The following is a 27897-nucleotide window of genomic DNA, read 5'->3' as shown; positions in this document are numbered from 1 at the left end:
GCTAAATTGTCCCTTATTGTCCAAAGATGTGCAGGTTAGGTGGATTGGCCATGCTAAATTGTCCCTTAGTGTCCAAAGATGTGCCGGTTAGGTGGATTGGCCATGTTAAATTGTCCCTTATTGTCCAAAGATGTGCCGGTTAGGTGGATTGGTCATGCTAAATTGTCCCTTATTGTCCAAAGATGTGCCGGTTAGGTGGATTGGCCATGCTAAATTGCTCCTTAATGTCCCAAGATGTGCTAGTTAGGTGGGGTTACAGGGATAGAGGGGGGAGAGGTGCTAGTTAACATACTCTGCCGATGCATCAGTCAGAGTCACTGCAGACTCGATGGGCCAAATGGCCTCCTTCTGCACAGTAAGGATTGTATGAAATTTCCTTGGTTGAAGTTGCGTTTAGAAAGAGGGTAACTCTATCTCCGTGACCTGCAACTCACTCTGTCAGTACGGAGACACACACAGCTCATATCTCAGGATCATATTTTCCTTTGTTTAGCTTGGCAGCAACTTGTTGAGTGCACGCCGGGACTATGAAAGCCAAGGATATCCCCCTCTCAAACGTTTGAGGAATCCTTCTGCTGTGGACATTGGGCAGCTGCTTTCCTTCCCAGCTAAGCTGCTGTTAATCCAGGGCCAGACATCACACCCGGTTTGCAATGGGAATCCATCCCCCCCACACCTTCCCGTGCTTTGGCGCTTCGACTCAGAATGAGGTCGAGCAAATTGCAGTGGAGTAGGGGGCCGGCGATTGGAGGGGATTGTGTGGCCAGCGATGGGCCTGAGCAGCGTGGTGGGTTGGACAGCCCACCAGGCACGACAGTGGGGAAGGGTGAAGCGCTGTGCGGGAGGGACTTGGAGGGGAACCAGTCTGACAGCTTCAGAGTAATAATTCAGAACAAGCGCCCCGCTTTAACATTCTTGCTCTCTGCGGCTTCTGAACAAGGAATCTGCCATTGCAATCATAGAATCTCTATAGTACAGAATGAGGCCATTCGGCCCATTGCGTCTGCACAGACTCTCCAATTAAGCAACCCTTGCAGACCCTATCCCCATAACCATAAGTATTTACCTCACTAATACCACTAAACTATGTCCTTGGATACTAAGGGGCAATTTAGCATGGCCAACCCATCTAACCTACACATCTTTGGAGTGTGGGAGGAAACCGGAGCACCCGGAGGAAACCCACGGAGAGAACATGCAAACTCCACACAGACAGTGACCCAAGCCGGGAATTGAACCCGGGTCCCTGGCGCTGTGAGGCAGCAGTGCTAACCACTGTGCCACCGTGCCACCCCAATCACCTGAAAGAAAAGGTTTCCGTAGTCAGGGAAGACCGTAACATTGAAGCAATGATAGGATCCCACACTGAGTCAGTGAGAAAAACTGAGGCACAAGCTATGTCTCTAGATATGGAACGTGCAAAACATTTATTCGTGAATCTATAGATAGCATATAAACTAGATGGTGTACACACAGTGTCTAATGTGTATACAATTCACATCATGTGGAGCAACATTCTAAAATTTTGATTTATTATTGTCACGTACTGGGATAAGTGAAAAGTATTGTTTCTTGCATGCTATACAGATAAAGCATACTGTTCATAGAGTACATAGGGGAGAAGGAAAGGAGAGAGTGCAGAATGTAGTGTTAGCCATAGCTTGGGGTGTAGAGAAAGATCAGCTTAATGCGAGGTAGGTCCATTCAAAAGTCTGACAGCAGCAGGGAAGAAGCTGTTCTTGAGTCGGTTGGTACGTGACCTCAAACTTTTCTACCTTTTTCCCGACAGAAGAAGGTGGAAGAGAGAATGTCTGGGGTGCGTGGGGTCCTTGATTATGCTGACTGCTTTGCCGAGGCAGCGGGAAGTGTAGACAGAGTCAATGGATGGGAGGCTGGTTTGCATGATGGATTGGACTTGGTTCATGATAATGCCACATGATAACATTGTCTGTCTCCTTCAGCAGAAACATGTGATGTAAGAGCTGTTTCCCCGATGGAGAGCTGAGGACAGGGATGTGGGGGTTGCTGGCTAGACCCAGCACTTATTGTCCATCCCTAATTACCCCTTGAGAAGGTGGTGGTGAGTTGCCGTCTTGAACCACTGCAGTCCCTGTGGTGTAGGCACACCCACAGTGCTGTTAGGGAGGGAATTCCAGGATTTTGACCCAGCAGCAGTGAAGGAACAGCCATTCTATTTCCAAGTCAGGGCGGTGAGTTGCTTGGAGGCGAACCTCCAGGTGACGGTGTTCCCATGTATCTGCTACCCTTGACCTTCTAGATGAAAGTGCTCGTGGGTTTGGAAGGTGCTGTCTAAAGAGCCTTGGTCAGTCACTGAAGTGCTTCTTGTAGATAGTACACACTGCTGCCACTGTGCGTTGGTAGTGGAGGGAGTGGATGTTGAAGGTAGTGGATGGGGTGTCGATCAAACAGGCTACGTTGTCCTGGATGATGTTGAGTTTCTTGAGTATTGTTGGAGCTGCATCCCATCACACTCCTGACTTGTGCCATGTAGATGGTGGACAGGCTTTGAGGAGTCAGGAGGTGAGTTACTCGTCATAGGATTCCCAGCCTCTGACCTGCTCTTGTAGCCCCAGTATTTATACGGCTGGTCCAGTTCAATTTCTGGTCAACAAAACCGCCAGATGTTGATAGTGGGGCATTCAACAGTAGTAAAGCATAGAAACTAGAAGCAGGAGTAGGCCATTCAGCCCTTCGAGCCTGCCCCGGCATTCATCTTGATCATGGTGGATCATTGAATTCAATATCCTGAACCCCCTTCCCCACATATCCCTTGGACCCTTTAGCTCCAAGAGCTATATCTAATTTCTTCTTGAACTCACACAATGTTTTGGCCTCAACTACTTTCTGTGGGAGTGAATTCCACACATTCACCACCCTCTGGGTGAAGACAATTCTCCTCACCTCAATCCTAAAAGATTTATCCCTTATCCTCAAACTATGACCCCCTAGTTCTGGACTCCCGCACCATCGGGAACATTCTTTCTGAATCTATCCTGTCCAACCCTGTTAGAATTTAGACAATGAATGTCAACTGAATGTCAGGGAGAGATGGTTAGGTTCCTTCTTGTTGGAGATGGTCATTGTCTGGCACCTGTATGGCGCAAACGTTACTCGCTATTTGTCAGCCCACCTAGATATTGTCCAGGTCTTGCTGCATTTGGAAACAGATTGCTGCAGTGAAGTTGTGAATGGCGCTGAAGGCTCTGCAGTCTTCAGTGAACATTCCATTTCTGCCTCAGTCTCAGGATAAGGGGTCGGCCATTTTGGATTGAGATGAGGAGAAATGTCTTCGCTCAGGACGTTCTGAATCTTGGAGATTCGCTACCACAGATAGCTGTGGACACTCAAGTCATTGATTTGATTTTGATTTGATTTGATTTATTATTGTCACATGTTTTGGGATACAGTGAGAAGTATTGTTTCTTACACGCTATACAAAGCATACCGTACATAGAGAAGGAAAGGAGAGGGTGCAGAATGTAGCGTTACAGTCATAGCTAGGGTGTGGAGAAAGATCAACTTAATGCGAGGTAGGTTCATTCAAAAGTCTGACAGCAGCAGGGAAGAAACTGTTCTTGAGTCGGTTGGTACCTGACCTCAGTTTTGTACCTTTTTCCCGAAGGAAGAAGGTGGAAGAGAGAATGTCAGGGGTGCATGGGGGTTCCTTAATTATGCTGGCTGCTTTGCCGAGGCAGCGGGAAGTGTAGACAGTCAATGGATGGAAGGCTGGTTTGCGTGATGGATTGGGCTACATTCACAACCTTTTGTAGTTCCTTGCGGTCTTGGGCAGAGCAGGAGCCATACCAAGCTGTGATACAACCAGAAAGAATGCTTTCTATGGTGCATCTGTAAAAGTTGGTGAGAGTCATAGCTGACATGCCAAATTTTCTTAGTCACCTGAGAAAGTAGAGGCGTTGGTGGACTTTCTTAACTATAGTGTCGGCATGGGGAGACCAGGATAGGTTGTTGGTGATCTGGACACCTAAAAACTTGAAGCTCTCGACCCTTTCTATTTCGTCCCCGTTGATGTAGACAGGGGCATGTTCTCCTTTACGCTTCCTGAAATCGACGACAATCTCCTTCATTTTGTTGACATTGAGGGAGAGATTATTGTTGCCGCACCAGTTCACCAGATTCTCTATCTCATTCCTGTACTCTGTCTCGTCATATTCAATATGAATATATATAGAGTATATTCAGGGTTGGGGTTGCAAGGTTCTTTGGGCAGTATATGTTGCGAAGTTGAGCTGGGAAAGACGTAAAGTATGTAAAGAAAATGCTAGAGGGAAAAAACATTATGTGGTCCCTTTAAAAACTGGTATTTTGTTTCGGAGCTTGGAGGTTTAAAATGCAAAGTTTCAGAGTCCCAGACTGAAACATTTGTCTCCAAGGTCAGACAGCAGGGTTGCCTTGGTAACAGGCTTCCGGCATTGGAATGTTTTGAATTTTACCCAATCAATCTGAGGCAGGCGCTCAGCTACCAAGAACCTATAAGATTTGGATTTGATGTTGTTGACAGCAGCAGACCAATCCTATTGTAGGAAAATCGATAGGTCACCACAGGTATAAAAGAGAATGGAAAGGGAGAAAGCTAGAGTTAGCAACCGCCACACCTCAAGTCAAGAGGGAGAGAGCAGCTGCCCGCAATATATATCTCTCAAGAGAATGCACCATCTAATCAGCGCAAGATACCAAGTCAAAAAGAACTCACAGACAGAGGGAATCCACAAAAGAACTCCAAAAGTTTCCAAAAGCCACAAAACCTGGTTGTTGTTTTTTGAGAGTGACGGAATTCTATTATTATACTTTTGGTTAATGAATGAGTATTATATTTATTTGAACAGCATTCTAGTCTAATCTTATTTTACTCGACATGTTACTCGTTAATTGTTTATTTTGAAGTGAGTGTGGGGTATTTCTGTGAGTTACCCATTAAACGTTACTGAAGGACAGTTCACACCACCTCGCGCACACTTTTAACAGATTATGAGGAGAGGGATTCCTCTTAAAGGGGAACAACCTCCACATCGTAACCATAAGGAATAAAGGGATGGGTTGGGGAAGTGGAGTTGGGTTGATGGAGTTGGGTTGATGATCGGCCATGATCGTATTGAGTGGCAAAGGAGGCCCAAAAAGCCTACTCCTCCCGACCTCCGGCATGTCCAACTTCTGCAAGTCGAGGGAGTGGAATCGCGACGAACATGTTTTGCTTTGCGAAGGCTGATGGTGTCGTTTTTCTGCTCCTTTCAGGGACCTCAAGGACCTCAGGGGCCCAATGGATTTCCAGGACCCAAAGGACCTCCGGTGAGTGACATTTTCTCCCTTTATTGGAGAGGTGGAGGGGAGGGAGGAGGTTTTCAATTCTGCTGGACTCCCGGTTGAGAGGCCCACCTATGAGCCCCAACCCGAGAAACTTAATAATGGCTGCAATGCCAACAAAGGATGAATCATAGAATCCCTTAGTACAGAAGGAGGCCTTTTGACCCATCAAGCCTGCACTGACAACAGTCTCACCCAGTCCCTATCCCCGTAACACTACTGATAATCCCTCTGACACTAAGGGGCAATTTAGCATGGCCAATCCACCTAATCTGCACATCTTTGGACACTAAGGGGCAATTTAGCTAAAGCAAAATGCTGCAGATGCTGGAATCTGAAACAAAACTGGAAAATGCTGGAGAAACTCAGCAGGTCTGACAGCCTCTGTGGGGAGAGAATAGAGCCAACGTTTCAAGTCTGGATGACCCTTCGTCAGAACCCAGGTTCCAGAGTATTTCCTATCCCCTAGTTCTGGAAGAGTTTTGGCCTTATTCTGGAAAACAGAAGGTTGAGGGGATGACCCGATAGAGAGTCCTTAATTATGACGGAAGGGTCTCTTGAAGGTCTTTATGGAGGAAATATTTCCACAAGCAGGGGCAGCACGGTGGCACAGTGGTTAGCACTGCTGCCTCAGAGCACCAGGGTTCGATTCCTGGCTTGGGTCACTGTCTGTGCGGAGTCTGCACGTTCTCCCCCTGTCTGCGTGGGTTTCCTCCGGGTGCTCTGGTTTCCTCCCACACTCCAAAGATGTGCGGGTTAGTTGAACTGGCCATGCTAAATTGCTCCTTGGGGTGAGATTTTCCGACCATGCCTGCCCCCAAACTGGAAAATCCCACCCCCCCCCATCCACCCACTGCCGCTTCCAACAATTCCTGTGGCGGGCGGGACAGGAGAATTAGTGTCCAAAGATGTGTAGGTTAGTGTTTTAAGGTTTAAAGTTTATTTATTAGTCACAAGTTGGCTTACATTAACACTGCAATGAAGTTAGTGTGAAAATCCCCTGGCCACCACACACGGATCCCTGTTCGGGTACACTGAGGGAGAATTTAGCACGGTCAATGCACCCTAACCAGCACGTCTTTTGGAGTGTGGGAGGAAACCGGAGCACCCGCAGGAAACCCACACAGACATGGGGAGAACGTGCAAACTCCACACAGACAGTGACCCAAGCCGGGAATTGAACCCGGGTCCCTGGCGCTGTGAGGCAGCAGTGCTAACCACCCTGCCTCCCCAGTGGGTAAATAGGTGGGGTGACGGAGATTGGGCCTGGGTAAGATACTCTGTTAAAGAGTTGGTGCAGACCTGACGGGCCGAATGGCCTCCTTCTGTACCGTCGGGATTCTATGTCTAAGATGTGGGATTTTGGTTTGATTAGGATGAGCTAGGAGATTATTAGTCCTGTTCCCTTCCTCTGATAAAATGTTTAGTCTTTGCATGGATCTTTTCCTCGGGCAAGTTGGGGTGGTCCATGTGCTTGGAAAGTGGACTAAAATGAGCTTGAAGGACCTCCTTACCCCCCCCCCCCCTCTCTCTTGAGGTTGATTTAGGTCAATGTACGAGGTTGTCAGGCTGGTGAATTATCTGGAGCGGATTGTTTTCTGCTAATGGCTCTTTGTCATTCCTTCAGGGACCTGCAGGGAAGGACGGGATACCGGGACACCCGGGGCAACGTGGCGAGCCGGTAAGTTTCACCTCCGTCCTGCCCTGCTTCTCCTAATCAGCCGCATCAAACATCCTTGCAGCGTTTTCCCATCCACTGATGCCCACGATGCAGGAGGGCAGACCGTGGTGTCTGATTGAGGACGTTCGTCACTGCTTGTGCCAGTGGCTGCACATCTTCTGCCCATATCTTGTGAAGGTGGCAGCCTCTTCCTCCAGTCCCACCCTTCGTATTGGTGGGTTCTGAGACACCCTGAGGTCCTGGGTGTTGCTGCTGATGTAAGGATGAGTTTGAGGGTTTAGCAGATTTCTGCTGCCGTGCGTGTCCGATTTTTTTCCATATTAGCGGGAACTCCAACAAGACAACGGGGGCGATTCTCCCACCCTGCCGCGCTAATTTTCCAGCGCAGCGGGGCGGGAGAATCTCGCAGCCGGGCATACGCAGGATTCGCGTGCATGTTCCCACCGCACGTGCATCTCCCAGCGCTGGATTTCTGGTGCTGTCCGATCCGCACTGGAAACCGGCGGATAGACACGGGAGTCATTTAAATCTTCCATTTAAATCTAATTTTAATGTAATTAGCGGGCCCAGGACGGAATTCTCCAGGCCCGCTAGCCTCTCCAATCCCGCTAGAATGTTTCACTCCAGTTCCCGAGGCATGGGCAAGCTGGCAGTGCCAGCCTGTGACCCTGGCACTTCCCAAGGGGCAAGGTGCCAATGCCCAGGGGGCACCTTGGCACTGCCATAAGATATAGTAGCAGAATTAGGCCACTCTGCCCATCGCGTCTGCTCCGCCATTCAAGCATGGCTGATATTTTTCTTATTCCCATTCTCCTGTCTTTTCCCCATAACCCCTGATCCCCTTATTGATCAAGATCCAGCCCATCGGGCATGGAAAGAAAAAATCTCTTGTTGCCCATTTCCCATGGAGTTCATCTACAGAACAACCTATCATAGGAAATAAGAGTAGGCCATTCAGCCCTTTGAGCCAAGCCTGTTTCCCATGGCGCTCCCCTACAAAACAACCTGTCATAGGAAATAGGAGCAGGTCATTCAGCCCTTCAAACCGAGCCTGTTTCCCATGGTGCTTCCCTACAGAACAACCTATCATAGGATATAGGAGAAGGTTGAGGCCCCTCAAGTCTGTCCCACCATTCAATTAGATCATGGCTGGTCTTCCGCCAGAATGTCACTTTCCCTGCACCGTCTCTCGATATCTTTAATATCGAAAAATCTGTCGATCTCTGCGTTGGACACACTCCATGGCTGAACCTCCAGAGCCCTCTGTGCAGAAAATTCCAAAGATTCACCACCCTCTGAGTGACGAAATTGCTCCTCACCTCAGTCGTAAATGGCCTACTCCTCTTCCTGAGACTGTGGCCTCCTGGTTCTCGAACCTGCTCAAAATCCCTCCCACGTCTACCCTGTCGAGTCCGTAAGAGTTATGTATGTCTTAATGAGGTCACCTCTCGTCCTTCCAAACTCTGGAGAACAGAGACCCAGTCTCCTCACCGGACAATCCCGCCATTCCAGGGATCAATCTCAGCCCGTACTTGCGCTCGCTTCACATTCGCTCAATTTCTCCTTCACTCCGCAGGGTTTCCAAGGCAAGACCGGACTTCCCGGCCCACCAGGAGTTGTCGGTCCTCAGGTAAGCTTGGCAGACACTTTGGCGCTCCTGAAACATATGGAGAATTCCAGCAGAGATAATCAGAATGGCAGTGATGGCGATTGATTTTTTTTTGGGGGGGGAGTGGATAAGTTAATTCTGCTGGGAGGGGTTAGCTTGGAGGGCGGGATGGGGGACTGGGGGCACGGGAGAGGGATGTTCAATGAGTTAAACTCCCACCCGCTAACTTTTGGACTCACTCTTGAATTGGCATGACACAGAAGCAAGGAACAATCCTCTTCAACTCTGCATCCTGTATTAATAGAAGGTTGTCACGCTCAGAAGAAATGCTTAATAGCTACTGTACATCATCGTAAGAAGTCTCACAACACCAGGTTGAAGTCCAACAGGCTTATTTGGTAACACGAGCTTTCGAAGCGCTGCTCCTTCATCAGGTGAATGTCGCTCACCTGGTGAAGGAGCAGCGCTCCGAAAGCTTGTGCTACCAAATAAACCTGTTGGACTTTAACCCGGTGTTGTGAGACTTCTTACTGTGCCCACCCCAGTCCAACGCCAGCATCTCCACATCACTGTTCATCATCTATAGAATGGAAGGGTCTTGTACCAAAATGGGGGTGTTAAGCTGATTTGATTTGATTTATTATTGTCACTTGTATCGGGATACAGTGAAAAGTATTGTTTCTTGCGCGCTATACAGACAAAGCATACTGTTCATAGAGTAAAAGCAAATTACTGCAGATGCTGGAATCTGAAACCAAAAGGGAAAATGCTGGAAAATCTCAGCAGGTCTGGCAGCATCTGTAAGGAGAGAAAGGAGCTGACGTTTCGACTCCAGACGACCCTTTGTCAAAGCTAAAAAGCACAGAAAGTGGGAGATATTTATACTGCAGGGGGAGGGAATGAAAGATGAGTCATAGCCACAGAAACCAGGGGAAAGGCTGCTAATGGCAGCCTACAGAGAGAATAGAGTGTGTGAATGGCCAAACGGCAGTGAAGCTGAAATCCGAGGGGAAGATTTGGGGAGAGGTGGGTGGGAGAGAGGTAAAATTGAGAAAAAGGGGGGAAAGGGGAAGAAAAGATAAGGAAAGGGGGGTAAAAGAGTGGGGGGGAAAAAAAACCTGATGAAGGTTGATTGGCCATGCTAAAAAAAAATTGCCCTTAGTGTCATGCGATGCGTAGGTTAGAGGGATTAGTGGGTAAATATGTAGGGATATGGGGGGAGGACCTGGGTGGGATTGTGGTCGGTGCAGACTCGATGGGCCGAATGGCCTCTTTCTGTACTGTAGGGTTTCTATGATTCTATGACAAGAAAGAAATAAAAGGTAGAGGACGGTTAAAAATTAAATAAATTGAAAACAAAGGGGTCTCACTTTCTGTGCCTTTTAGCTTTGACAAAGGGTCATCTGGACTCGAAACTCTTTTCTCTCCTTACAGATGCTGCCAGATCCGTTCACAGAGTACATAGGGGAGTAGGAAAGGAGAGAGTGCAGAATGTAGTGTTACAGTCATAGCTAGGGTGTAGAGAAAGGTCAACTTTATATAAGCTGGGTCCATTCAAAATCTGACTGCAAAGAAGCTGTTCTTGAGTTGGTTGGTATGTGTTCTCCCCTTTGGGGCGGCACAGTGGCACAGTGGTTAGCACTGCTGCCTCACGGCGCCAGAGACCTGGGTTCGATTCCCGGCTTGGGTCGCAGTCTGTGCGGAGTCTGTACGTTCTCCCCCGTGTCTGCGTGGGTTTCCTCCGGGTGCTCTGGTTTCCTCCCACAGTCTGAAAGACGTGCTGGTTAGGATGCATTGGCCGTGCTAAATTCTCCCTCAGTGTAACCCGAACAGGCGCCGGAGTGTGGCGACTAGGGGATTTTCACCGTAACCTCATTGCAGTGTTAATGTAAGCCTACTTGTGACACTAATAAATAAACTTTAATTTTACTAGTTGGGGGGGTGGGGGAGGGAGGGAGGGAGGGACAATGTGATTGGGGAGAGGTGGAAGGGGGCTGGCACAGGGAGTGATCGGCAGCGGGTCCTGATGTCTGTGGTGGGGGCGCCAGAGGCAGGCACAGAAGATCTCCGGTACTCTGGGAGATCTGGGCACCTGCGCAATGGCTCCCCTAAAGCTCAGCAGCCGGTTCCTCAGTGAGATTAGGCTCCGCCCCACCCCCCCTACTGGCGAGAATCACATCCTTGTTCTTTCTTTTGACTAAGTGTCATAAGATTGCTTTTTTAAACTTGTCCAAAAAACAAGTCTGAAACTCTCCCGTTTTCTTGCTCGTTCAGCAATTAGAACTTTTTGCACAAGATTCCCGATGGCTCTGTTTCCTCTCCACAGATGCTGCCAGACCTGCTGAGATTTTCCAGCATATTCTGTTTTTGTTTGAAATTCCAGCACCTGCAGTATTGTGCTTTTACCACGTGTATATCATTGGGTGTAAAGCGCTTTGCGATGTTGAACACTCTGTATTAATACAGGTGGTTCCTCCTTCATCTACTAGGGTTCTGCCGGTGACAGTGGACCCATGGGGGAGCGTGGACATCCTGGCGCTCCAGGTCCTCCAGGTGAACAAGGAATCCCAGGGACCGCTGGGAAGGAAGGGGCTAAGGTAGGTTCACTGCAGATGCCTTGGGCTCTCGGATCCCATTGGTCCCAGTTGGTACTCTGGAAAATGGGGCAAACCAGATTCTCAAGGATGTTTTCCCAGCTTGGCCAGGGGTGGTATGCTGAGCAAATCCTCTCGCGTTCCATGGAGCTGGACTCTTGTTTCCCCCAACACTCCTCCTCTGTGTCTTCACAATGCTCCCTGTCTGCTTGAGATCAGGTCAACCGAAACCACTCGCACCGTGACCCTGGCTGAATCTGGTGGGCGTAACCTGGGATCTGTTCAGTCTGTGCTTCCCTGAACCAAAGCAGTCAGTGTGTTGAGCTGGAGAGAGCCACTATTGAATCATAGAATCCCTACAGTACAGAAGGAGGCCATTCAGCCCATCGAGCCTGCACCAACAACAATCCCACCTTATCCCCGTAACCCCCACATATTTACCCCCCTAATTCCCCCGAAACTAGGGTCAATTTTGATTGGCCAATCAACCGAACCCACACATCTTCGGAGTGCGGGAGGAAGCCGGAGCACCCGGAGGAAACCCACGCAGACACGGGGAGAACGTGCAGACTCCGCACAGACAGTGACCCAAGCCGGGAATCGAACCCGGGTCCCTGGCGCTGTGAGGCAGCAGTGCTGCCCCATAATGTTGCACATTCGAAAGGTTAACACTGAATCGGAAAGTCAAACCAAGAGTTCTGCCGAGCGGCCAGCTGAGGCCTTGAGTTTAAGGAATCCTAAGAAGACTTTTCTAATCTCTGCTGCGTGTGGCAAGGAAATCTTTCCAATCCCCACGCTCGCTTTAATTAGCAGTGACGGTCTTGGAAGGGGGGCTGATGGCTACAGGGATACAGCAGGAGAACTACACTGCTATCGACTAGGGACACACAAATATCACCCTGCTACATTAAGCCTGGCTCACATCATGATGACCAGAATGCCATTATGAACATGTCCTCCCCACTGCTGCCCAGTCACCACCTGGCAAAAAGATGCCAGACCAATAATGGAGTCACTGCAGCACAGAAGAAGGCTATTCAGCCCATCAAATCAGTGTTGGCACTCTCAATAGGGTGAAACTATCTGTCCCAATTACCCCCCCCCCCCCATCCTTCCCCCTCCATTCTAATAAATATTCCCAAAAAGTCCCATTAAAATTCCCAAAAATAAATTCCCTCCATTTCTTTTTGAGGTCAGCCATCCTCATGGCCAGAACGTTCCAGAATGAAGTGCGGCACGGCGGCACAATGGTTAGCACTGCTGCCTCACGGCTCCAGGGACCCGGGTTCGATTCCCGGCTCGGGTCACCGTCTGTGTGGAGCTTGCACGTTCTCCCCCGTGTCTGCGTGGGTTTCCTCCGGGTGCTCCGGTTTCCTCCCACGGTCCAAAGATGCGCAGGTTGAGTTGTTTGGACATGCTAAATTGCCCCTTAGAGTTAAGATGATTAACAGGGATAGGGACTGGGTGAAATTGTTGGTGCAGACTCGATGGGTCGAATGGCCTCGTTCTGCACTGTAGTGATTCTATGATTCTAACACCACATTCTGACTAAATTAGTTCTCCCTCACATCACCATCTTTTTCTCTGTGTAAAATCTGCGCCTCCTGGTCCTCGTGCCACCAGCCAATGGGGGCAATGAGACAAGAAGTGTTCTGGAAAGTTCTGCTCTGACTCTTCCTCCACCACCGCAGATAATTGAAACGACTCTTGGGACATCTCTCAGTCTGTTCCCTGTAAAGGCACCATTTGATGCACCCAGAGAACACTTGTAATAATCCAAGCACATTGAATTTTACTCCCAAAATATTTCCGGCAATTTTAATGGGAATTGTTTGCAAGCTTTAATGGGAATTATTTGGAAGCTTTGGGGGAATTTTTTGGGAATTGTAAGGTGAATTCTTTGGACACCTTGATGGGAATTTTTAATGGGATGTTTAATGGGATTTTTTTGGAATATTAAAGGGTGTTATTGTTGGGGATTTTAATGGGACATTTTGGGAATTTTAATGGGAATTATGTTTGGAAATTTTAATGGAATATTTTTGGAAATTTTAATGGGTCATTTTGGAAATTTTAACGGAATATTTTTGGAAATTTTAATGGGAATTTTTGAAAATTTTAATGGAATACTTTTGGGAATTTTAATGGGACATTTTGAGAATTTTAATGGGAATTATGTTTGGAAATTTTAATGGAATATGTTTGGGAATTTTAATGGAATATTTTTGGGAATTTTAATGGTATATTTTTGGAAATTTTAATGGAGTAGTTTAGGGAATTTTAATGGGATATTTTTGGAAAATTTAATGGGACAATGTTTGGAAATTTTAACAGGAATGATTTTTTGAAATTTTAATTCCCTTTCTTCCTTCCAGGGAGATCCCGGTCCCTTTGGTTCTCCTGGAAAACCTGGTCCAGCTGGAATCCGGGGATTCGCAGGGACGCGAGGATTACCCGGCGCTACGGTAAGCCCTGGCACAAAGAGTGACGGGAAGTGAGAAATGGCAGCTTGGGGTTTTGCTTCAGATTGTTAACTCACATCGCAGGTGGTTCAGAGAAGGTTCACTGCGCTGACCCCCGAGGTGAAGGGCTTGTCTTGTGAGGAAAGGTTGGGCCCGATACTCATTCCGAAGAATGTGACATTCTGGCGGGGTGGGGGGTGCTCGGCTGGGTGCATGACCTTTCCTCTCACAGGGGAATCTAGAACTTGGGGGGTGGTGGGCACAAGTTTTAAGATAAGGGGTCACTCATTTAAGATGGAGATGAGGGGAAGTTTCCTCTCCAAGGATCATGAATCTTTGGAATTCTCTACGACAGAAAGCAGTGGAGGCTGAGTGACTGTGTTCAAAGCCGAGATAGACAGAGTTTTGAACGGAAGGGGAGTCGAGGATTATGAGGAACAGGCAGGGAAGTGGAACTGAGGCCAAGATCGGGTCTTTTATTGAATGGCCGAGCAGGGGCCATAAGGCCTACTCCTGCTCCTATTCCTTGTGTTCATGTTAACGTGATGCTTGGCATGTAAGCTCACCCACCGGTGAGCAAATCCAGCGTCAGAGGCCCTCGGCCCCAAAGACCGAGTCATGTCCAACAAATTCGAACCCACTCGCAACCCATGTTTCTGGGTCAGTTGCGGTGATTGAGAATAATTTCAGATTGAGAATAATTTCCGAGTTTAAACCAATCTTTGTTTGGCCGTGGGGGGTCATCCTGGATCTGATTGGCCACCTCAGAGTTTATCAGAACTCTTTGTTGGGATGTGGGTGTCACCGGCTGGGTCCAGTATTTGTTGCCCATCCTTAATTGCCCCTTGAACTGAGTGGCTTCTGGACCATTTCAGAGGGCAGTTGAGAGTCAATCACATTGCTGTGGCTCTGGAGGCACATGTAGGCCAGACCAGGTAAGGACAGCAGATTTCCTTCCCTAATGACTTCAATCGGGCCGCTAAAGGACGTTAGTGAACCAGATGGGTTTTTCCTGACAATCGACAATGGTTTCATGGTCATCAGTAAATTCTTAATTCCAGATATTTTTTATTGAATTCAAATTCCACCATCTGCCGTGGCGGGATTCGAACCCGGGTCCCCACAACATTAGCTGATTTTCTGGGTTAATAGTCTAGCGATAATACCACTAGGCCATCACCTCCCCGTAGGGTAAGGATGGCGGATTTCCTTCCCTAAAGGGGCATTAGTGAACCAGATGAGTTTGAACGACAGTTGATGATGGTTTTGTGGTCACCATTACTGAGACGAGCTTTTCAGTTCTGGATTTTATTCTCCGGAATTTAAATTCTGTCAGAGGGCTGAGGTGGGTTCCTGTGGTGAGAAGATGATTGTGAGTTCTCAGGGTGACATTGGGTCAATGCTTGTAGCGTTGCCTTGCGAGGTGTCGTTGAATGCACGGCCTTGTATATAAATCGGCATCAGAAAGTGTCGTATACTCTCAGTATCGGGACAGGTAGGTAGCAAGGTCCGACAGGAAGTGTTGACCTGACTATTTACAATGGCAAACCTTGACAGGAAAAGGGGCAGCAAAACTTGCAACAACAGGAAGTGTATTTTTGAACGGGAAGTGGGCGTCCCGTGCTAGGTGGCCTTACTTTGAATGGTTCGTCTTGGGAAATGAGGTAACCGGTCTTTTTCAGTGCTTGGAGCTGTGCGAATTGAATTGCAGGGCGTGAGGAGAAGTTTCAAACATGCGTTGGGTCTCCAATCTGACTATTTTGCTTGGCTGAATAGAATCCAGTGGGTCAGAAGGAGGCTAATCAGCCCATCATGCCATGTGGAGGTTTGAAAGAGCTACCCAATTAACTCGAATCCTCCCTGCCCTTTCCCCAAGGCCTCACATGCTATATCGGCCCGCTTCAAGTATTTATCCAATTCCCTCTTGAATGTTATTATTTAATCAGCTTCCATCTCCCATTTAGACAGCGCCTTCCAGATCAGAACTCACTCAGTAAAAATCTCCTGTCATCTCTTTCTTTTTTTGGCAATTAAAAATTCCACCCTTCTCCTTATTCCTTTAGATATCAAAACCTCTCGTGAATTTGAATGTCCCTATTGTATTTCCTGTAAGAGTGGCACAGTGGTTAGCACTGCTGCCTCACTGCGCCAGGGACCCGGGTTCGATTCCTGGCTTGGGTCACTGTCTGTGCGGAGTCTGCATGTTCTCCCCCGTGTCTGTGTGGGTTTCCTCCGGGTGCTCCGGTTTCCTCCCACACTCCACGTGCTGTGGGTTGACCCACAATGCCGTTAGGGAGGGAATTCCAGGATTTAGATGGAAGTGGTCGTGGGTTTGGAAGGTGCTGTCTAAGGATCTTTGGTGAATTGCTGCAGTGCATCTTGTAGATAGTACACACTGCTGCTACTGAGCGTAGGTGGTGGAGGGAGTGAATGTTTGTGGATGTGGTGCCAATCAAGCGGGGCTGCTTTGTCCTGGATGGTGTCGAGCTTCTTGAGTGTTGTTGGAGCTGCACCCATCCAGGCAAGTGGGGAGTGTTCCATCACACTCCTGACTTGTGCCTTGTAGATGGTGGACAGGCTTTGGGGAGTCAGGAGGTGAGTTACTTGCTGCAATATTCCGAGCCTCTGACCTACTCTTGGAGCCACTGTGTTTATGTGGCAAGTTGAGTTGAGTTTCTGGTCAATGTTGACATCCTTATCATGTCACTTTCAAACTTTTGATTTGATTTATTATTGTCACATGTATTGGGACAGTGAAAAGTATTGTTTCTTGCACGTTATACAGACAAAGCATACCGTTCATAGAGAATGAAAGGAGAGGACTGCAACTCTCTACACCCTAGCAATGATTGTAACACTGCATTCTGCACCCCCACCTTTCCTTCTCTATGAACGGTATAGCGCGCAAGAAACAATACTTTTCACTCCATTCTTTGATTTTGGAATGTTTTTTTTCTGATTTGTTTCCTAAGATGCATTGTTAACTCCTTCATTCTTCCTGTCCTGCAGGGTCCTCCTGGATTGAAAGGGGCGGAAGGGCCAATGGGTCCACCGGGTCCAACGGTGAGTGAGAATCCATCTCCAAACCGTATCTCATCATGCTGTCCTCTTTAGAGACCGACTACCACCAATCCCTGGTGGCACTGTTTCCGAGTCAACTCGGATTAACCTTTTCCTCTCCGTAAACGACCAAAGCTTGGGATTAGCTGCCTGTGGAAGGAATGCAGCACAGGTTCCCCGTGTCTGCGTTGCGCCTGTTTCCTCCCACAGTCTGAAAGACGTGCTGGTTAGGGTGCATTGGCCATGCTAAATTCTCCCTCCGTGTACCCCAACAGGCACCGGAGTGTGGGCGACTAGGGGATTTTCACGGTAACTTCATTGCAGTGTTAATGTAAGCCGACTTGTGACACCGATAAATAAATAAACAGTGCATTACTATGGCTGCAATGCTTAGATTATGAAGATAGATTGCGCAAAATGGCCGTCACTTTCCTGAACTATATAAGTTTAAAGTTTATTTATTAGTGTCACAAGTCGGCTTACATTAACACTGTAATGGAGTAACTGTGAAAATCCCCTTGTCACCACACTCCGGCGCCTGTTCGGGTAACACTGAGGGAGAATTTAGCACGGCCAATGCACCCTAACCAGCACGTCTTTCGGATTGAGTGAGGAAACCGGAGCTCCCGGAGGAAACCCACGCAGACACGGGGAGAATGTGCAGACTTCGCACAGACAGTGACCCAAGCCGGGAATCGAACCCAGGTCCCTGGCGCTGTGAGACAGCAGTGCTAACCACTGTGCCGCCCATTAGAGTTGAGGTTTATTAGCCAGAAATCTTTCCTGCTGGTTCCGGGTGTAGCGGGGGAGGGGGCAGGGTTGGTGGGGCGGGGGGGGGAGCAGATTGTCTCAAGACGAGGCGACCTTAAAATGGAGCCAGACCAAGAGGAGAGAAAGTTGCAAGATGCTTCTCAGTTCCAAGTGGTCAAAGTGTGGGGACTTCCTCTCACAGAGTTCAGTTCAATTCTGATTTTGAGAGATTTTGCCTCGTACATGGTGCCACGGGGGTTAACGGGATTGGGAGACAGCTCCGCTATCACCCTGAATGTCAGAGAGGAGCATCATGGGATGGAATTGTCTCTTTCTGCTCCGAATTCCGATGTTTGTAAGTCCCATGAGTTTTCTTCAACGTGTCTTTCCGGTACCTCACTGGCCAATCTACCCGACGGCCGGCAGAAATTTACATCCCAAGACTCGGCTATTGACCTGGTTATTTGTGGGGGAAGGGGAGGGGTTGGGAGTAAAGCCAGCCCCATTGGACGGGAGCCTCCAGCAGCATTGGATGACCTAACCTTTCGCTGTCTTTGCGCAGGGGTCGACAGGAGAACGTGGGCCGAATGGTCCGGTTGGTGCCATTGGCCTGCCAGGCCGGCCTGGGAGTCCAGGACCCCTCGGCCCCATCGGAGAGAAAGGAGCTGTGGTAAGTTTAACGGTCTGCTTCTTGCACCAAACCAATCCCGGTGGACACTGGATACTTCCTGTTGTGTTGGCAATGGAGTGGAAGGGGTGGGTGGGAATGCATCTTGGACATCTTGGTGGCGATTCTCCTAAGAAAGTTCTGAATTCGTGGGAAAACTGGTGGAAGTCACGATTGTTTTTTCAGTGGGAGTTCAGACTCGCATCTCCCACACTCTGTGCAATGCAGAGGCCACAATTCAATCCCGGACCTGATAATGACATTTAAATTACATTCAAATCAGATTAAAATGACTTGCCTGCTGTTCCCGCCGGTTTCTGGATCGGGCCGGATATCCATCGCGGGGAGATACGCGTGTGTCGGGAACGCCTGCGCAAATCCCGCAAATCGGGGCACATGCGCTTCTTCCAGTCCGACGTGCTAAAACATTAGTGGGTCAGGCTGGGAGAATCACACCCCCTCCTTATTTCTTCTTCCCAATCTGACCCTTGCTAAATGGGTTCAAGATGTGAACTTGTTATTAAGACATTTCCATTCTTTTCATTGGCCCCAGTTAAGGTCTTTTTTACATTGGCCACAGAAGGAGACTATTCGGCCCATCGAGTCTGCATCGACAACAATTCCATCAGGCCCTATCCCTACAACCCCACGTATTTACCCTGCTAAATCCCCTGACACAAAGGGGCAATTTAGCATGGCCAATCCCCCTAACCTGCACATCTTTGGACACTAAGGAGCAATTTAGCATGGCCAATTCACCTAACCTGCACATCTTTGGACACTAAGGAACAATTTAGCATGGCCAATCCACCTAACCTGGACTGTGGGAGGAAACTGCAGACCCAGAGGAAATACACACAGACACGGAAAACATGCAAACCCCACACAGCCACACAAGTCACAGAAGTCGGGAATTGAACCCGGGTCCCTGGCGCCACGAGGCAGCAGTGCTAACCACTGTGCCGCCCTGGACAATGTTTGTAAGCACTGGATATAAGGCTGAACAGATCTTTCATGGACTGCTTGTCTTCTTTCACCTCTAGGGTGACAAAGGCCTCTTGGGCCCTGCAGGCGACGATGGGATCCAGGGTCCCATGGGCTTGCCAGGCCCCACTGGTTCGTCAGGCCCTCCGGGAGACGATGGGGACAAGGTAAGCAGAATTTACTTTGGTACACAATCCAAGTCAAACCACCCAGGTACATCCTTGCTCACTTTGGGGGGGGGGGTGTCGGAACTGAAGATTTTGCCGTGTTTGGTAGCACGCAAGAGGAAATCTGTTGGCCCTGGGAATGCCTTAGTGCCAGTAACGGACCATCCAGGGGAATGTAGTCGAGTGGCTTGTCCTCATATGTTCACATTATTCCTATGCCCATGGAGTGTTGAATTATTTATGTGGTATACCACATCTTTAATATGCAGATTGTTTTTATTCATTCGTGGGACATGGGCGTCGCTGGCTGGGCCAACATTTATTGCCCATCCCTAGTTGCCCGTGGAGGGCAGTTGGGAGTCAACCACATTGCTGTGGCTCTGGAGTCACATGTAGTAAGAAGTTTAACAACATCAGGTTAAAGTCCAACAGGTTTATTTGGTAGCAAAAGCCACACAAGCTTTCGGAGCTGCAAGCCCCTTCTTCAGGTGAGTGGGAATTCTGTTCACAAACAGAGCATATAAAGACACAAACTCAATTTACATGAATAATGGTTGGAATGCGAATACTTACAACTAATCAAGTCTTTAAGAAACAAAACAGCATGAGTGGAGAGAGCATCAAGACAGGCTAAAAAGATGTGTATTGTCTCCAGACAATACACCTAATACTCATGCTGTTTTGTTTCTTAAAGACTTGATTAGCTGTAAGTATTCGCATTCCAACCATTATTCTGTAAATTGAGTTTGTGTCTTTATATGCTCTGTTTGTGAACAGAATTCCCACTCACCTGAAGAAGGGGCTTGCAGCTCCGAAAGCTTGTGTGGCTTTTGCTACCAAATAAACCTGTTGGACTTTAACCTGGTGTTGTTAAACTTCTTACTGTGTTTACCCCAGTCCAACGCCGGCATCTCCACATCGTCACATGTAGGCCAGACCGGGTAAGGATCTTGAGTTTGTCTTTGTTTGAGATTTTTAATTCTACGTCTGCTCACTGATGGAATTTGAACAACGTGTTTGAATGGAGTGTTGTTCAGCGGTAATGGAGGATGTCCAGTGGCACAGCGAGTAGCGTCACTATCTCTGAGCCAGAGAGCCCCAGGTTCGAGTCCCACTGGAGGACAGGGCAGCCACAGAAGCTACATTCATAACTCGGGTGGCACAGTGGGTTAGCACTGCCGCCTCACAGCGCCGGGGACCCAGGTTCGATTCCCGGCTCGGGTCACTGTCTGTGCGGGAGTTTGCACGTTCTCCCCATGTCTGCGTGGGTTTCCTCCGGCTGCTCCGGTTTCCTCCCACACTCCAAAGATGTGCAATTTAGGTGGATTGGCCATTGCTAAATTGCCCCTTAGTGTCAGGGGAGCTAAGAGGGTAAATGCATGGGGTTATGGGGATAGGGCCTGGGTGGGATTGTTGTCAGTGCAGACTGGATGGGCCGAATGGACTCCTTCTGCACTGTCGGGATTCTATGTATCTATGCAAGTATTTTCAACATGCTATGTCAGTGCAGTAGCTGGCCCCTTTAAGGTGACCTTTCTGTCACATGCCCCTTAAAGGGGCGAGCGCGCTTACTACAGGCAGGAGGCGAGAGCGGGAGAGACTCCTGGTCAGCCATGCCTGATGCAGAGTGGCGCCCCCTCAAGCTATAAGCCCCTGGTTTCCAGCAAGCGACCTTTTCCAGGACGGACAACAGACATAAGCGTGTGATTTATTAGCGGGAAACCTAAGAACCTGCTCCGATAAATCCTCTTCCGAAACACTCTGTACGAGAGGTTTGTTTTCTCTGAGGCCTGCTAAAATGTTCATCGTGTTCCGCAGCTTTCCCATAATCCCTTTCCATCCGATTGTGTGGGGACGACTTTCCCCGCCGTGAAATAGCGAGCAAACTCGGATCTCTCAAAACGGTGACAAACACTTTTCACTTCCACAGGGCGGCACGGTGGCACAGTGGTTAGCACTGTTGCTTCACAGCTCCAGGGACCTGGGTTCGATTCCTGGCTTGGGTCACTGTCTGTGTGGAGTTTGCACATTCTCCCCGTGTCTGCGTGGGTTTCCTCCGGGTGCTCCGGTTTCCTCCCACACTCCAAAGATGTGCGGGATAGGTTGATTGGCCATGCTAAAAAATTGCCCCTTAAGAGTCCTGAGATGCGTAAATTAGAGGGATTAGCAGGTAAATATGTAGGGATATGGGGGTAGGGCCTGGGTGGGATTGTGGTCGGTGCAGACTCGATGGGCCGAATGGCCTCCTTCTGCATTGTAGGGTTTCTATGATTCTATGACTATCGATACCTTTTCACCTCCACCGAATTGTCACGGCCGTCAACGCGGAATATTCTTAACATGGTCTAAACTCTGTGGGGGGTGGTCTTACCGGCTTGTCACGTCGGTCGATCAGCGTGGTAAGATTGCGAGAGAGGCGACAAACTGAGTTTGCGTCTGATTTCTCGCGCCTCTCGATCTTCCCGGCCCCCGATTTGCCATCATAATCAGCCTCGCTGATTTGAATATTTAAATCCTCATTTGAATATTATTAGCGAGCTCTGGAGGCAGTCCGCCGTGATCGCGGTGGGGAGGTCGGGGAGGCGATGTCTTGGGGGTGGTGGGTGAGTGACAATCTCCCAGTGCATTGTGTACACTTGACCCAGTGCTCTGGGAGATCAGGGCGCATGCCCAGTAGCGCCCTCTAGCAGTCAGCAGCCGGCTTCCTGGCGCGAATAGACTGTCCACTCCCCCTACTGGCGAGAATCACACTTTGCTGCTTTTTTTTCTAACTGTCACAAGATTTGACTTTTTTCTCTTTAAAAAAAAGTCTGAAACTCCCCCGTTTTCATGCTTGTTCCGCACTTCGAATTTTTTTGGTGAGTTCCTCCTCTATGTGTTGAAAGCCTGTTCCATAACTTGAACATCTAATCTATGCTAACACGTCAGTGCATCATTGAGAGAGAAAGAGGGAGTGTGAGATAGCTACCTTGTTCTCCAGATCAAATGGTGTGTGCGGGACGTTAAAGTGTCTAGCCATTTTCAGACAAATGCCGCATTTGCTCTCTCGCCCCTCCCACAAGTCACTCCAAAGCCATTGCCTCAAGCAGTTTGAGATGTTTCGGGGGCAGCACAGTGGGTTAGCACCGCTGCCTCACACTGCCAAGACCAGGGTTCGATTCCCGGCTTGGGTCACTGTCTGTGCAGAGTCTGCACGTTCTCCCCGTGTCTGCGTGGGTTTCCTCCGGGTGCTCCGGTTTCCTCCCACAGTCCGAAAGATGGACGGGTTAGGTGGATTGACCATGATAAATTGCCCCTTAGGATCAGGGGGACTAGCTAGGGTAAATGTATGGGGATAGGGCCTGGGTGGGATTGTGGTCGGTGCAGACTCTGTAGGGGTGCACTGTAGGATTCTATGATGATTGCATAATGTCCCAACTGTGTTGGGATCTGCCGTCAGAGCCCCAGACAAAAAAATCACTGACTTTCAGTGGGAGTGGGCAACTCCAGCAATGGGCGGGACTGGAAAATCCAGACTGATGTCCAGTGAAGCAGTCGAGGCTACCTCATTGAATGTTTTAAAGGCAAGAATAGATAGATTTTTGAACAGTGAAGGAATTAAGGGTTATGGTGAGCGGGCGGGTAAGTGGAGCTGAGTCCATGAAAAGATCAGCCATGATCTTATTGAATGGCGGAACAGGCTTGAGGGGCCAGATAGCCTACTCCTGCTCCTGGTTCTTATGTGTTAGCGGTGTGAGCTTCTCTCTATCTCTGACTCTCTCTCTTCTCTCTCCCACTTCTGTCCTTCCCTCTCTCCATCCTTCTCTCCTCTCCCCGCCCTCAGTCTGGGGACAGCTTCCGTTTCATTTTGAGCCATCGTCGCAACGCGAAGGCAAAGTTTCTCCGGTGGAACAGCTGGATGTTGCGATGCGGGTTAAACTCCGAGCCTGCTTGACTGGAGCCAGTTGTTACTGAGAGACCAGAAACAATATGCCTCTCTCTGCACTAACACGTGTTCAACTTGACGGCTTTGTAAGAACATTCAGGGCTGCTGCCCACCTTATGTGCTGGCTGTCTGATCCTACACTGCCTGCCAGTCCTGTCTGCAAGTGTATTACCAGCCCTTCCTGGATCATCAGACATAAAACTGCCAGGAGGAATTTGATTTCATTTCCTGGCCAAGCTACCTAGAAAGGGTCGAGAGCTTTCTAGGTGTCCAGATCACCAACAACCTGTCCTGGTCCCCCCATGCCGACACTATAGTTAAGAAAGCCCCACCAACGCCTCTACTTTCTCAGAAGACTAAGGAAATTTGGCATGTCAGCTACAACTCTCACCAACTTTTACAGATGCACCATAGAAAACATTCTTTCTGGTTGTATCACAGCTTGGTATGGCTCCTGCTCTGACCAAGACACAAGGAACTACAAAGGGTTGTGAACGAACCCAAGTCCATCACTCAAACCAGCCTCCCATCCATTGACACTGTCTACACTTCCCGCTGCCTTGGAAAAGCAGCCAGCATAATTAAGGACCCCACGCACCCCGGACATTCTCTCTTCTACCTTCTTCCGTCGGGAAAAAGGTACAAAGGTCTGAGGTCACGTTCCAACCGACTCGAGAACAGCTTCTTCCCTGCTGCCTTCAGACTTTTGAATGGACCTGCCTCGCATTAAGTTGATCTTTCTCTACGCCCTAGCTATGACTGTAACACTACATTCTGCACTCTCTCCTTTCCTTCTCTATGAACGGTATGCTCTGTATAGCGCGCAAGAAACAATATTTTTCACTTTATCCCTGTACATGTGACAATAACAAATCAAATCCTTTATTTTTCTACCTGTCTTCATCTTGATGATCAAAAGGAAAGGAAAAAAAACTCTTTGAAAGTTAGAATGACTGTTTCCTGGTTAGACTCGCTGGGTAAGCCCACACGTTATTGCCCATGTATTCCTGCGTCGACACGCACTAATTCATGTGTTGGCTTGACCCATTCTGCAGTTACAAACATGGCCAACAGAGGGAACACAGCCCCGGAGGCCAGCTCTCGGCTTCAGAAGTCCAGGGGGCCGGCGATTTAATTTGTGGTCGCGCTGCTGAACAAACTTTGACCATGTTTGGTCAGTCCGTCCGAATCTTCATCGTTTTAACTTTGGGAAAAACCTACGGCTGGAAGTGGGGTTCTTAGTCGATTGGCTGACTGGGTGCCCAAGTGAAAATCTAAACACCAAACGTGTGCGCCCTTCAGATGGGAAATTCGGGCTGAATAGCAAGTGTTAGGAACATTGGAATTAGGAGCAGAAGGAGGCAAATTCAGCCCTTCGATCCTGCTCCGCCATTCGATCAGATCATGGCTGATCTCTCCCTGGTCTCAAATCCCCCTCCCCACCTGTTCCCCACATCCCTTGAAAGATTACGGTAAAAAGCGTGACAACACCAGGTTAAAGCCCAACAGGTTTATTTGGAATCACGAGCTTTCGGAGCGCTGCTCCTTCACCAGGTGAGTGGAGAGGTAGGTTTCACAAACACGGCATATATAGACACAGACACAATTGCAAGATAGTTACAGATTGGAATGTGATGTATGGTTGGAACGCGAGTCTCCAGGTAATCAAGTCTTTACAGGTACAGGAACCTGCAAAGACTCGCATTCCAACCATCCTTCACATTCCAATCTGTAATTCGCTTGCAATTGTGTCTCTGTCTATATATGCCGTGTTTGTGAAACCTACCTCTCCACTCACCTGATGAAGGAGCGGCGCTCCGAAAGCTCGTGCTACCAGATAAACCTGCTGGACTTTAATCCTGGTGTTGTGAGACTTCTTACTGAGCCTGCTCCAGTCCAACGCCAGCGTCTCCACATCATGGCCTTGGAAGATTGAAAGAGAAAATGGTGAATGTTGACCCAAGCCGACTGCTTCGAGTTTTACTGCCGTCGATTGTATGCGGTTATCATCCATTTAGTAGATTTCCCATCCACTTACAGACAGTTAATGGCCTGCCTCAGTTAATCAGTCACTTTGGTGTTTTTGCACACCTCCAGATTCAACTATTCCAGGGCTTTTGTCCACGGATGGTCCTTTGTTTCCCAAACTGTTCTTCACAGCCCCGGTTTGTTCCAATCTCTTGCACACACCCACACTCCGCCCCGCAACCCCCCCGCCCCCGCAATCCCCCGAATGACTATTCCAGCAGATTGCTCTGATTTGCTAGTCGGGAAGTGGGGAGAGGTTCAGCCTTGAGGCTGTGCTTTGGCCAGTGTGCGGGAGGTGTAATGGAGTTACTGCACGGTAAGAACAAATATAGCCCTTGAGAATTTAATTTGATTTATTATCAAATGTATTGGGATACAGCAGCCCGGTGGCACAGTGGTTAGCGCTGCTGCCTCACAGCGCCAGGGACCAGGGTTCAATTCCGGGCTTGGGCCACTGTCTGCGTAGAGTTTGCACATTCTCCCCGTGTTTCCTCCCACAGTCCGAAAGACGTGCTGGTTAGGGTGCATTGGCCGTGCTAAATTCTCCCTCAGTGTAACCCGAACAGGTGCCGGAGTGTGACGACTAGGGGATTTTCACAGTACCTTCATTGCAGTGTTAATGTAAACCTACTTGTGACACTAATAAACAAACTTTAAAGAAACGCAATGAATGGTGGGGCAGACTCGTAGGGCCGAATGGCCTACTTCTATTTTCTATGGCTGGAATTTTACCGTCCCGCCCGCCACGGGAATCGGATCAGGCGAGGAGCGGACCGTGGGAAGGCCCATTGATTTGATTTGATTTATTATTGTCACATGTATTAACATACAGTGAAAAGTATTGTTTCTTGCGCGCTGTACAGACAAAAGAAACAATACGTTTCACTGTATGTTAATACATGTGACAATAATAAATCAAATCCAATCAATGGATCTTTCCACGGTCTGCTCCTCGCCTGATCCGATTCCAGAGGTGGACGGGACGTTAAAATTCCAGCCGTAGAAAATAGAAGCAGGAGTAGGCCATTCGGCCCTACGAGTCTGCCCCACCATTCATTATGTTTCTTTAAAGTTTATTCATTAGTGTCACAAGTGGGCTCGGGTGGGGATCTTACGGTTTCAGGATGAACCAGGCCATAAAATCCTGTATGTTGTTTCTATTAAGTGAGGATGATCTTGCTCCCCCCAGACATGCTGTGAAGTGCTGGGTTCTTTTTGATCCAAATATGTGACATGATCGTTTTTAACCATCGCCCTCTCACTGACACTGCTGTTCTGTTTTTGCTTTTCCCTGTTTTTCAAAATGGAATTTAACTTGACCACAATCAATACCTCTGGGTTCAGCTGCTCAGTATTAACCAAGCCCATTTAATGCCTTTTAATTAAATATTAGTGTTCGAGCTTCTGTCGAGCTTTTCTCAAACTAATTACAGATTGTTTGGCTATGCGACTCCCCCCACCGCCAGGATAGTGGGTGTTCGATTTATTAGACAGAGTTTGTGGCACAGAAACAGGCCATTCAGCCCAGCCGGCCCATGCTGGCATTCATGCCCCACGCAAGCCTTCTCCTATCCCTGTTCAATGCGCCCCATCAGCATATCCGTCTATTCCTTCCCACCCCCCACTCACCTAGCTTCCCCTTAAAGGTATCTATGTTACTCACCTGTCATCTGGCGCAAGTCCCACCACATTCTCCCCGTTCTCTGGGCAAAGAAGTTCCTCCTCAACTTCCCATTGGGTTTATTAGGCACGAGCTTGTATTTATTCCTTCCACTGTTTTAATAGGATAGATACAAAGATAATGGGAGCAAGGGTAGGCCATTCGGCCCTTCGAGCCTGCTCCGCCATTCATTGTGATCATGGCTGATCATCCAATTCAATATCCTGATCCCGCCTTCCCTCCCCATATCCCTTGATCCCTTTCACCTCAAGAGTTATATCTAATTTCTTCTTGAAATCTCCTGGGCCTCAACTACATTCTGGGGGAGTGAATTCCACACATTCTCCACTCTCTGGGTGAAGAAATTTCTCCTCACCTCAGTTCTTTTTCCTGAAAACATTCAATATTTTGGCCTCAACTGCTTTCTGTGGTTACAAATTCCAGGGCTGACCACTCTCTGGGTGAAGAAAATTCTCCTCACCTGTCCTAAATGGTCTACCCTGTATCCTCAGACTGTGACCCGCTGGTTCTGGACACCCCCACCATCGGGAACATCCTCCCTGCATCTACCCTGTTAGAATTTTATAGGTTTCTATGAGGTCCCCCACCTCATTTTTCTGAACTCCAGCGAATACAATCCTAACCAAAATCGGCTCCTAGCTTCCCCTTAAAGGCGTTTATATTACTCATCTCAATCACTCCGTGTTTTGCGGCATGGTGGCACAGTGGTTAGCACTGCTGCCTCACAGTTCCAGGGACCTGGGTTCGATTCCCGACTTGGGACACTGTCTGTGCGGAGTCTGCACGTTCTCCCTGCGTGGGCTTCCTCCGGGTGCTCTGGTTTCCTCCCACAGTCCAAAGATGTGCGGGTTAGGTGCACTGTCCATGCTAAATTGCCCCTTAATGTCCCGCTAATCCCTCTGGCATAGGCTAGAGGGATTAGTGGGGTAAATATGTGGGGTTACGGGAA

At 48.7% G+C, this 27897-nt stretch overlaps 1 protein-coding gene across 1 annotated transcript in view; it reads left to right on the top strand.

Moving 5' to 3' along the window:
• Positions 1 to 27897, top strand: part of LOC144507597 (uncharacterized) — a 282765-nt gene that overhangs the window by 190149 nt on the left and 64719 nt on the right. Inside the window, exons 19-26 of the mRNA XM_078234752.1 lie at positions 5272 to 5325; positions 6968 to 7021; positions 8598 to 8651; positions 11120 to 11227; positions 13600 to 13689; positions 16696 to 16749; positions 18059 to 18166; positions 19207 to 19314. Of these exons, the coding sequence (XP_078090878.1) occupies positions 5272 to 5325; positions 6968 to 7021; positions 8598 to 8651; positions 11120 to 11227; positions 13600 to 13689; positions 16696 to 16749; positions 18059 to 18166; positions 19207 to 19314 (630 nt within the window). The remainder of the gene's footprint in view (positions 1 to 5271; positions 5326 to 6967; positions 7022 to 8597; positions 8652 to 11119; positions 11228 to 13599; positions 13690 to 16695; positions 16750 to 18058; positions 18167 to 19206; positions 19315 to 27897) is intronic.

Source organism: Mustelus asterias, chromosome 19, assembly GCF_964213995.1.
Source record: "Mustelus asterias chromosome 19, sMusAst1.hap1.1, whole genome shotgun sequence".
Lineage (NCBI taxonomy): Eukaryota > Metazoa > Chordata > Chondrichthyes > Carcharhiniformes > Triakidae > Mustelus > Mustelus asterias.
The sequence above is the reverse complement of the archived record's forward strand: the minus strand, read 5'-3'. Positions and strand labels throughout refer to the sequence as shown.